Source organism: Haliotis asinina, chromosome 9 (genome assembly GCF_037392515.1).
Source record: "Haliotis asinina isolate JCU_RB_2024 chromosome 9, JCU_Hal_asi_v2, whole genome shotgun sequence".
In the NCBI taxonomy this organism is placed as follows: domain Eukaryota; kingdom Metazoa; phylum Mollusca; class Gastropoda; order Lepetellida; family Haliotidae; genus Haliotis; species Haliotis asinina.
Genome location: NC_090288.1, coordinates 45,233,749 through 45,246,540, shown reverse-complemented (window position 1 = coordinate 45,246,540; position 12,792 = coordinate 45,233,749). Strand labels below are relative to the sequence as shown.

At 41.8% G+C, this 12,792-nt stretch overlaps 1 protein-coding gene across 1 annotated transcript; it reads right to left on the bottom strand.

Moving 5' to 3' along the window:
• Positions 1-290: 290 nt before the first annotated feature.
• Positions 291-5,132, bottom strand: LOC137297273 (uncharacterized). The gene has a single exon (XM_067829288.1). It carries the CDS (start codon positions 5,130-5,132, stop codon positions 291-293), a length of 4,842 nt encoding a protein of 1,613 aa, XP_067685389.1.
• Positions 5,133-12,792: the final 7,660 nt, after the last annotated feature.

The window sequence follows — 12,792 nt, the reverse complement described above, 5'->3', positions numbered from 1 at the left end:
CGCGAAGTTGTAAGGAATGATTAAAAGTCATTGACTTCACTGTTATAACAAGTGTCACTGGTATGAAACAACAAGAGCTAGAACAGTTTAAAGGAACCACCACTGGATAAACAAACGTCAGTAATGTGGGGATTATTTAGTCCCTTTGCATACTCAATGGGTCCAAGTAATACACACTTGAGCAACTAACACAATGTGAACACAAATACAAAAACTAGTAAAGAACCATCATAGGTCAGACTACCCTCTGGTTCTTGGGGATTATTCTGCCCCAATTGAAAACACAAAACTCAAAGATCCAACACAAAATCCTGAAGGTAAGATGGTCTCTTCCTGTTGCGCTTAGGACGACTACACGTCTGTGCAGGGTCAGTGTCTGGAAGAGGCTCTGGAGGCTGTACTATCTCTGAAGGAGGTTCCGAGCTTGGTGGAAGGTCATGGCTAAACAGGGGATCAATTTCACTGGGAATCACTGGGTGATGGATCACTGTGGGGTTCATATTAACCTCCAGATCTGTATCAGTAACAACAGGTACACTAGGTTCCTCTCGGTCTTCTTCCTGAGTGACCTGCGGCTCTTGAAGTGTAGGTGGAACAAGATAGCAATCTGAGGAGTGAATACGGTATGCTGTGTCGCGTAGCTGTACTCCAACAAATTTACGCACATCGCACCATGGGCCATCAATATTGGAGACGAGATATCTTGAACGAGAACACGCCTTGTTTCTATCAGACTTCAAGTAGACAATGTCACCAACTTTTAACACAGGAGGTAATGGAAACACGCCGTTGTCACTTTTGGCTTTGACACTGTGGGGATGGTTCTTCAAGCGAGAATCGTGTTGAGAGGATATCAATGCTCTGTCTGACATGGGGAATTGCTGGTGAGAAAATTGATCTCGTTGAGTCCAAATCTCACGAGCCGAAAGCCCGCCGTGACGAATGCGCGAGTTCAATGAGGCGACTGCTACTGCTAGGGCCGTGGAAGAGATGGCACCCCTTGATGGATCGGTTCTCAGAATTTCTAACTCTAGTTCTTGAATAGCTCTTTCAGCTACTGGGTTTTTGTTGACATTTTTGACGCGACCAATTTCAAGTGTCATTCTGTGTTTCGACAGCAAGGGGTCATTGTGTAAGGCAAGAAATCCTGGAGCTGGATCAACACGGACTACGCATCTTGGTCCATCTAGGGGACACATTCCGACACACAAGCGAACGAGAGCATCACGCAATGTGCAAGCCTTCTCATCCTCAATGAGACATGCAAGGGTAAATGATGACACACATTCCCTCAGGACAAAGATCATCTGACGCTCACGACGCATCACATCAGCTGCGTATGAAACTCCAACTACTTCTGGTGGCTCAGAAGTGGACTGTTCTAAGGTCACTACAGGTGCTTGTTTGAGGGCAGCGCACTGGTGACATGTTGAAGAGATGCGTTCAATTGTCTTGTCAAAATCAAGAGCATAGAAGTACCTATGAAGGACCTTTTTCAGTTGGTAAGCAGAGGGATGGTTGAGCTTGAGATGCAAGGCAGTTATGACTCCGTCGACAATCTGGCGGGGAATAATGATGCATTCTCTTGGAGGTTGCAGGGGATCAGCATACCTGACAACCAACAGTCCGTCTTTAGCAATTGTAGCAACAGCGAGGTAGCGTTTGATGTCTTTGATATTGGTCAGTTTCTTGGAAGGACGTGTACCCTGTAGCAGATGCGCATGGGTACGTCTTAGATCACCACACTCACTTTGTAAGGAACGCCATGTGGTGCGAGTCATGAAGGGTAGTCGTACTTTTCCGGACACAATGTCTTCGACAGAGGTACTCCTTACAACGGATTCTTCCATGGTGTCAATAAAAGAGCATATCTGACAAGACTGATCTGAGCAATCTGGAGCGTTTCTGCTGGCAAAATCAGACGGGACATTGGATGCGCCTGCAAGGTGATCGATAGTAGCTTGATACTGGCTCACGACGGATAAGAAAGTTGACACTCTCGGGCTGGTTGAGAACTCTCCTCGACATAACTTTCGAAAGGCAAGGACACATGGCTTGCTGTCTGTCAGCACATGAGACTTGTGGCGAGACTGGATCAAATAAGGACTGAAATGCCGGATCGCAGCAGCAATCGATAATGCCTCTATTTCACAAGGTATCCATGAAACTTGTCGCGGTTTCAGCTTGGCACTGAAGAAGCCTGCCAGTTTTGTCTTGCCATTCCTGACCACGTACATTGTGGCACCAATACCAGGCTTTCTCAGGGCTCCATCTGTCACAATCCATAATTCATCATCTGAGCATGGGAGGGTGATTGTCTTGTTCATGGCTAATGACTTCTGAGCTGACTGAAAGGTTTCGACTTGATCAGTCGTCCAATCTATCTTATCACCCGACTGTCGTCCTGCGGTAAGAGCATCAAGAGGACCTATTGTGGGTGCACATTGGGGGAGAACGCGAGACAAGACCTTGTAAGCTCCAATGAATGACCTGAGGCCAGAGACAGTTTTGGGGAGACTGCAAGAAGATAGGGTTGCGATTCGATGGGGACTTGCTTGAATACATCCATCTTGCCACTTCCATCCAAGGATGGTGACTGATCGTGGAGCAATGAATGTTTTCTTGGGGGAAAGCTTTAAGTTGTTCTTCTGGAGGGCTTGTAGAACCGACTTCCAGTTGTCCAAAAGCTCTTCAGGTGTAGATCCGCCACAATACAGATCGTCAGCGAGCTTTGCCACTATTCCTTTTGCAATGAGGTCGCCAAGTACCCGACACATGAGTTCCTCCAAAGCAGTCTCACTGCCCGGCATTCCCATGGCTGATCGTACGTATACCCTGACACCTCCAAATGGTGTTGCCACTCCACAATATTTCATAGAGTTTTTCGATAGGGGTATTTGATAGAATGCACTGGATAGGTCTGTGGTGACTAGATACTTCCATTGACTAATTTGTCGCAAAGTAGAGTCCACATCCGGAAGCAATGACGGCTGAGGTTTGCTGTAGCGTCCCACATCTCCAAAGGATGTTACCAGACGGAATCCACCAGATGGTTTCTTGACCAAGAAAGACGGGTTTAAGTATTCCACGTTCACTCCCACATCTTCAGGGCGTTTGAATACTCCCTTTGACTCTAGATCATCAAACATTTGCTGTAACTCTACGAGACGACCTCTTGAATATTGCGGCAACCGTCCCTTCCGTTGGGGAGGTAGTACAGGTCCCATATTGACTGTAGCCTGGAATGGGCCTGATGCTCCATTGTATCCTTTCGCAATTGGCTGAAATACTTCATCATATTGGCAGATAAGTTGACGAAACTTGTATGAAACGTCCTCTGGGAGTATGTCATGTGGATCGACTTGTACACTGTCAGAGCAAAATCCAGTGGCATGGTGTGATGAGTTAGTAGCTGGTGTGTTGGGCTGGACGGTGTCATATGAATCTGTCGTCGTGACTCCACGTACAGAGCAAAAATGTTCGTTTTTCCTCAGAGTCTGAGGGTGATCGGACATATTCAGTATCCTTACACGACCGGACAAACATGGCAAAATGCTAGGGGGGTGCCACAAGTTGGATAGTGATGAACAGGAACGTCTAGTGTCCTCACGGGGTTCAACTGCAACAAAGTGTTCATGTTTGTATTCCACGGGCACGGAAACCTCCAGGTATTCACCTGGCCATATGGTTGTTGCATTTTCAGGAGCTCTCACTACGACGGCTCTTCTCACCGTGTGTATGTCTGGGTTCTCATCAGACTTGTAACAAATGCTAGTGTTATCCGAAAAAATGATAAGCTTGAGTGCAGGGCGTATTGTAATGTCGTTTTGTGACAAAAAGGGTATACCGGCGAGTATTCCGACATCAAGAGACTCTACAACCAGACCCTCAAAACAAAACTCTCTGTTATCTCTGTGGACAGTGAACTTTGTTTCACCGACTATTTTGAGCTTTGAAGTACCATCAGCTTGTCTTGCAGACTGAGTACTCCTATTGATGGGGGTACCTAGATACCTGGCAGTATCCGCAGAGATCATGTTGCCGGTAGCACCGGAGTCAAGAGTGAGGCGAACGCAAATGTGGTGATAGAAAGCGTCCATGTAGGGCGATTCCTCGACATGGACCCGTCTTGCCGATGTTGTAGTACTACTAGGGTCATTAGCAATAGGTGTATCTGTATCATGACATGTATTTTCCTCGTCACTGGAGGGCACGTCGTCCAAAATGTGTGCAATTTGCCGTGCTTTCATGATATACTTGCGATCTCGGTCGGGCAAGAATTTGCACTCACTTAGGAAGTGATTCACACTAGCGCGCTTTGCTGCTGTACAAAGTGGACAAGATTTGAACCGCTGAGTCGTGGACGAATGTTTTGTGTACTGGTTACGAGTGGATGTCTGAGAGCGCATTACTTTCACATCCTCTGATGTACGTATCTCATCTAGTAAGGAGTCTAAGGCCTGAGAAATTTCGGGTTTGATTGACGCTAATGTGCGTGAACGTAACTCCGTCCCATATCTCTGTTTCACTAAACGGGGGAGGTCTTTGTGTAACAATCGCAACCAAGTAAGCACTATTAGGTTTTCTACGGTAGGAGAGGCTTCTTCGTCTTCGGCAATCGCTTCGCCATGGTGAGTAATGCCTGAGTCACGTAGAAGTAAATTGTCCTCTATGAAAGCTGTCAGGCGTTGATACAAATCCTCCGGTCTCTCATCTACTCCCAAATGAATGTCATCAAAGTCAAGAAAATGACCCCCGGTTGATTGAAAACCAAAATGGAGGCGAATTGACTGCCATATGTACGGTAAAGAGGTAGAATTTTTCACTATGGTGTTTCTCGATATGACAGGGCAGTAGTTTGCGATTTGGCCGAGCATAAGCTCTAAAGTAGTGACTTTTTGTACTGCTGTTTTGCGTTGAGCGACAGCGACATTTTCTCCATCATTTGTAAAACCCCTGTTCGGGTTGGCACGAGATTTCTTCAGCCAAGTTACACCCGCTTCTAACAATGGGGAAAACGCTGCATCTGTGGACAATGTGTACAGTAAGTTTTGTTTCCAACCTTCGAAAGAATTAATGGTTTCATTTTTGGTAAGGATCCATTGTTTTGGAGCCCTGTGTGTTTGTGCCATTATGACAACACGCTGAACGATACTAATGTGTGCCTATCCAGATCAATTGCGACACTGACACCAGTGAGAGCGTGACGCTACGGTTTCGTCTTGAATGGATCTTAACCAGAAAATTCTGATTTTACAGAAGGGTGAATACGTATCCCACCGCTGCCACCACGCCAGTTAGACCAATATCATACCGATACCTTCACACCGGAACACACGTGTTTAATCAGGCGGACATTTTACAAAGTAGGGCAAGGGAAGCAACCGCGGACATCATAACTGCCAACCACTACTAATATTGGCGCACTATCAACTATTCAATACGCGCTCATACATCGAAAGACGTGATAGATGTATCTGGAAAAACGTTTTTGCAAAGAAATCCTGTAGTCTGTACAACTGTAGCATATATGTCCTCTGTTGCGTTGCAAAGTCCGTGCTTCTGTCATGCTTAATAGTGAGTGAGTGAGTGAGTGAGTTTAGTTTTAAGTCGCACTTAGCAATATTCCAGCTATATGGCGACGGTCTATAAATAATCGAGTCTGGACCAGACAATCCAGTGATCAACAACATGAGCATCGATCTGCGCAATGGGGAACCGATGACATGTGTCAACCAAGTCAGCTAGTCTGACCACCCGATCCCGTTAGTCGCCTTTTATGGCAAGCATGGGTTGCTGAAGGCCTATTCTACCCCGGGACCTTCACGGGTCTCATGCTTAATAGGGGCGATGGGGTAGCTTCGTGGGTGAAGCATTTGTTCATCACACCGGGGACGTGATGAAGACGTTTGATTCTGAGATTCTACAATGTTGGCTGCCCATTTCTGGAGTAGTTGCTTGAATATTGCTAGAACTGGCTAAACCTACGCTCGCTCGGCTAGTCCCTCCCTCCCTCCCTCCCTCCCTTCCTCTCTCACTCCCTCACTCACTCGGTATGCAAGGTCTACATATCCCTCACTTGATTACCAGGCACGTGGTAGTACGATGGGGTATGGTTGTCACTGTCAAAATAGCACTGTCATTCAACAGGATTGCCATGTATAAACATATACATTTTCAAAGAACTTATGTACCTTGATGTTTCTAATGACATATTAGATTTCATTTAACCAAAATGACTACACTTAACTGTATGAAAAGGATGTTTTAGCTAGAATAAGAACATTGTATCAAGGTCTAGCAGGTGATGAACAAAAGCAGACGTCGTCATACATAGTTGTAAAGTGTAATATATAAGCTTAAATTCGCATTGTGAGGCAAAGGAATATGTAGCCTAGTGGTTGTAATAGTGGGTTGTTGGTTTTTGGGTTTTTTTATCATCAAACATGTAGGTTCAAATCCATGTAACTTTTCTTTCTTTTTTTTGTTTCACATCAAATCCAAATATTGTAATTTTTTTTCTTAAGTTTGGTAATCTATGTTACGATACTGGTGAAACAAGCATTAATTAACATCATGTAAATCTTTTCTTAAGACACTGACCATTCACCTTTTCAAGTCGGTCTAGTTGCCTTTGTTCCCAATATATTAAATTCATATTTTATGTATTTTGATCTACTTTAGGTTTATACACTCTTGAATACTCCAGTTCTTGAGAGTGAATCAGAAACTGAGATTGATGACTGTGTGATTGAGGAGTAATAGTGGATGTTTTATATCTTTAAAGTGGATAAGTTGTGAATAATTACTCTGTGAAGTATTTTGAATACTGACTTTAACACGTGCATGGTGTTAATATGAACCTGCGCTGACAATGAAATTTCACCTCAAATCTCACCTTTGAGGTCAAGACCTGTGATTTTTAGTGCAACATGATTGGTTATTGTAATAACATATGGTGATTGAGATGTTAACCGTATATTTGCTAAAACTGGTTGTAAATGCTGACTTGAAACACGTACTAGTTAGAATGAAGCTGTGCCCAAAATGTAGCTTTACCCAAAACAGGCCCCTGTGATTCTTAGTGCAACATGATTGTTATCATGCTTACGTGATGTAAAATGGACCCTTGGATTACATTTGCAGACAACGATGTGAATAATGACTGAGTTTTGTGGACACAATTCGCAAGTAATTGAATTAACAATGTTTTTTAACCCTAATTGGGCCCCTTGAGGTTAAAACATTATGGTTGACATTGACATGTTTTTCAGCATGACTACCTCTCGTAAAACTGCTGTAATTTGTATGTAAATAAAATGACAGTTGTAAATAAGCCATTATGGCACAACGATATTTCAGACTTCTGCAGTGAGATTAAACCTCAGATCATATAAAATACAGCATTTTTATGCAAAGCTAACTTGTCTCTAAACAAATAACATGTTTTCAGCCAATTCTGTTAGTAGGCCAAAAACCACCCTTATCATACCTTGTCCTTTCAGGGCTTTTTCGCTATTCCAGTGACAGCAATAAGGGATTCTTTTAAAACGTACTCCAGCAAAATACAAAACTATAATAAAAACTGTCCCTGATGAAACTTAAGAACTATATTTAGGTTTTTTTCGACCAGTGAAACCCGAGTTGAATGAAGCACAGGTAATTATGCGTATCATGCTCCGGCAGTATGGAAGTCACATGAGGTCTCATTACACATAGGCACATTTTGTTTTGGGACGTTTTCAACTTATCTGAAAAAATAGTAAAATCTTGAAGAGGCACTAAGCCAAGTTGAAACGGAATAGTTTTGTGATCTGAACTCCCATTTCGCGGGCTTTTTTTTCATCGCGCTTTTTTCAACTTTATTGGTTGAATTGGCATTTTTAATGATGTTTCGGTGAGTGCATGCCTAAATATACCTGAATCTGCAAAGTTGTGTTTTACGTTGCATGTGACCACTTTAATACGATGATATTGCAAAGGAGGTTCTGAGCATTCCACTTGCAAGGCAGAAACCGGTGTAGTAGGAAAGGCACCAGTGCATATCCGAAGAGCTTTAGCTTGAACACGATCGAGTTTAGCCAAATGACATTTTGCAGCATTCATGAAAACTTGACAACCGTATTCTAACCTAGACAAAATGAGTGCTTTGTACAAAAGAAGCAAGGACGATTTATCAGCACCCCACTGTGTGGCAGACATGCTCTTCAGTAAATTGAGAGCTTTAGTGCATTTTGATGAAATGTAGTTGATGTGGCTGGACTATGTGAGTTTTTCATCAAAGATTACACCCAAGAATTTAAATTCAGAAACAAATTTTATGTCCTGCCCCCCAATGTGTAGATTCAGGTTGTGAAGAAGGAAGTGAAGAACATAGCAACTGATTTAGAAGTTGATACCTTGAACCACCACTTGGAACTCCAAAGATCGATAGAATTTAGAGCCAGTTGAATAGATTTGTGAACAAACTCAGTGTTTCCGAAACGTCTCCAACAAGCACCATCATTTGCAAATTGTGATGCGTCAATATTTAACCTAAGTTCAGAAAAGAAATCATTGATCATGATATTATAACACTGCCCTGTGGAGTGCCATTTACAATAAATCGCATGTCAGACACGTGTTGCCTAAAACGATCTTGTATTGTCCGATCAGTTAGGAAGGACTTTATCCACTGTAGCAATCGCCTTTTTCCCCAAAAAACTTTGCAGTTTAGATAAAAGGCCATTTGTCCATAACATAGCATATGCCTTTTCAATGTCTAAAAATACACACAGCATATACTCTTGGTTTCCTAGTGCTTTCTGTGCTTCATTTTGTAGTCGAACTAGGTGATCTGTGCATTCGAGTTTTCCTAAACCCACACTGTAACCTCGCTAATAATTCATTTGATTCTAAGTAGAAACGTTTTGTGACCATCCTTTCCATGAATTTACACAGATTAGACGTTAAGGCTATTGGTCTGTATGAAACAGAGCTAGATGGATCTTTACCAGGTTTAGGAACAGGGATAACAACAGCATGTCTCCAGTTCCTTGGTAACTTTCCAGATATCCAGCTTTGATTTATGATATTAAGCATGACTTCTAAAGATGAATCTGGCATATGTTTAAAGTGTTCGTAGCACAATTCATCGGCACCAGGAGATGTATTCTTGCCCTTTGATATTGCAGATTTCAATTCTCCAAGGTGGAAGGATAAATCATATTCAGGAAAAGGTTGTTATAAAGAATCTGAAATGTTAGGGATATTCTCATTCTCTAAATATGTGACTTCGTTTTTAAATTGAGTAGATAAGTTTTCATAGCTGCTTACAACCTCAAACTGATCTGCTAAAAGATTGGCTTTCTCTTCACGGGAAATAGCACTTTGATCCAAAACAGGAATAGGGGATCTATTGTGGTTTCCACTAATCCTTTTTACTTTGGCCCAAATAGAAGACAAGGCAGTATGCCTGTTTATTGTAGATATATAGGAACGCCAACTGCTGCGCTTTAAAGATCGTACAAGACGTTGGAATTCAGTCCGTTTTTGGCGAAAGTCTTCTAAGGCAGCCGGTAAGGATGTCCTACTAAGTCGGTTAAATGACACGTACATTTAGGAACTAAGTTGCCTCCCCTGCATGCCCATAACCCAAACACACACACACACACACACACACACACACACACACACACACACACACACATATATATATATATATATACACGCGCGCACGTACGCACGCAGACATATACACACACCTCCCCCTTACAATGATCTGCCCACCCCACTTCATTATACGTTTTGGATGGTCCCTTATGTACTCATTGTCTCTCATGCAAAAGGTATCTACGTCTGTATATTTAAGTAGACAAAAATTACATTTAAGCAAGATTTACTCTAAACAAACATGAGGTTTATCTCATAATTGACAAAGAAAACTAAAAATAGCAGTGCGAGAATGTTCAAATGTGCATTTTTATGGACCGTATTATTGATGCTTTAAACACTATTTTGATGGCTTGTAATAAACAAACAGAACTTCTACTCATTACTGTTGAAAGAATAAGTTACACCAGATATTTATCCGTAGGAGAATTCTTTGTGACAAGCACAGGACGTCCATTATGAATTAATACTTATACTATCGTACATATTTTATATTAATTTCTGCAAAGTAATTACAATGGCAACATTCAACAGACTGCTTGGGAAAAAAGAAAAACAATCACAAAAGCAACAGCAGCGTTCTAGCAAGAAAGGTATTGAACATAGTGTTCATAACCTGTGGTTCCAAAATGGTAAGTGAGTTTTACGCTCCACTCAGCAATATCCCAGCTATTTGGTGGCGGTCTGTAAATAATCGTGTCTGTATCAGATAAAACAGTGATCAACAGCATGAGCATCGGTCTATGATCCACATAGATCACGATGACGTGTGTCAGTCAAGTCACCGAGCCTGACCACCGTATCCCGTTAGTCGCCTCTTACGACAAGCATGGCGTACTGAGGATCAATTCTACACGGGTAAGTAAGTATGATCTTCACTAAAACTGCTGCAATGGGTGATAATAGAGGCATGAACTTGCCCTGTATGCTAGATCAATCGTGGCTTATACACGTCTGCTTTACATATGTTTAACAATTTTATCACCGTTCCCTGCGGAATCATTTTAGCAGAAACAATGTATTGGGAACACAACATTGATTTACAAGACTAATCTAATGACTAATGGTCGACAATGTCTGGTGCCTTGGTAGATGTGTCGTATGTTTCGCTCAACGTGCAATGGCAAATCAGATGTGCAGCGCTTAATAGTCGTCTTCTGCAGTCTTAGATGTTGGCACCCCCTGTAATGAAAACCAGAATACATCCAAAAAGGGCAATTACCTGAATGACGTGTTTGCAGTTATCGCAGTAATAAAGTATTCAATATAACCCAAATTGAAACTGGTTTACAAACAGTTTTCATAGGTCCTGTCATCCATGATTCATCCCTGAGAATGATGCAGATGAGAACACGGTTACATCATGTCAAGTAATCAGCACGTCTGACGGGCGGCAGCGTAGCCCAGAGGTTAAAGCGTTCACTCCTCACACTGAAGATCCGGGGTCGATTCCCCCACATGTGATACAATGTGTGAAACCTATTTCTGGTGTCCCCTGCCGTGATACTGCTGAAATATTGCTAAAAGCGGCATAAAACCAAACTCACTCACTCAGCGCGCCTAACGCTGACACACAGTATAATGTAATAACTGAGAGACTTTGAAAGGAGATTTGAACCAAACTCACTTATTTATAGCAATCTATCCAAACCTAAAGCACATAAAATTTTAATTTCAAAGTCGATACAAGGTGATTTTTTACATTGACGATACCTACCTCATTTACATGTGGTTCTCTATTCCTTGTCTGTTTGCAAGCTGAAATTCAGCATGATCACGTGGTTTGCTCTTGCGTCGGCGGCAGCAGCAGACAATGATCCCCAAGACGAGCAGCACACCAACTACTACGGACCACGCAATGACCCACAAGCTGCAGAATAATTGGCATTCATTCATTCATTCATTCATTCATTCATTTATTTATTTATTTATTTATTTATTTATTTATTTATTTATTTATTTAATGGACAATCCCCCGAGAGGATTTTTCATACAGGTGATTTTAATCGTAGAATTCGTGTTATTTTAATGTACGGCCAATGGCAGGAAACAAATGTATTGTTAGTCCCCATGGTCCGTAGTATGGTCATCGAGACCTCTAATTCATTATTGCATTAGTGTTTGATGGTTATATGCTAGTTTTAGGATAGATCTGTGATAGACAGTTATTTTACTGCCCTTCGCAGATATGAAAATACAGAAGTTTTATATTTATTTCATGCATACATTAACAAATTTACAGCATACATAGTCACGATATGGCTGAAATACTACCGATGTGACTTAATTCATTATTAAGCATTATTCGAAAAATGCAGAAAATAACCCAAACCAGAAGCTACAAACACAGTCTTTCCTGCTGCCATCTCTAAATGGCAGTAATAGCCATATTTATACTAAGCACATGCTATACGATAGAATGATTTGGGTTTGATGCTGACTTCATGAAGTAATATTCTGTAGACCACATGTATTCAATATCCCATAGATGTAATGAAATGTCGAATGCAAAATTAACTCACGAAAATACGGACTCACAGAATAGATATATGCTCTGACACTGTTCGAACACGCTTCATTATGCCCCATAAGATTCTATGTTTATCTATCATGTAGATATACCCGGGCAAGGGTTCTCAATGCATATATTTTGTGTGTTGAGGTGAAATGGGTTTCAAAGTCGTACTTAAGAATATTTCGTTCAAATGACAACGTGCATGCATGTGCATGTGTGGCTGTTTGTACTAGCCCAGACTTAATTTTTATACTGTTAGCTCACTGAGATGTCAGTTCCCACTGAGAAACACAGACTTAGAATTATCTCCCTTCCATCGATTTGCATTCGCACAACATGGCAATTTCAGTACATCATACCTGATGAAACATTATTCCAGATCAAGAATTACCACCACGAAGTACCAATTAAGTTCCGTATACCCAGAGGGGTACATTGGATAAGTTACTCGCTTGTGAGCGGGGTACATTGAAAATGATAGAAGAGCGCTAAGCCAATCAGAAAACGACATTTGTATGTGAGGTAAGAAAGATATATACATATATGCATAATATCTACACACACACACACACACACACACACACACACACACACACACACACACACACACACACACATTATGGTAT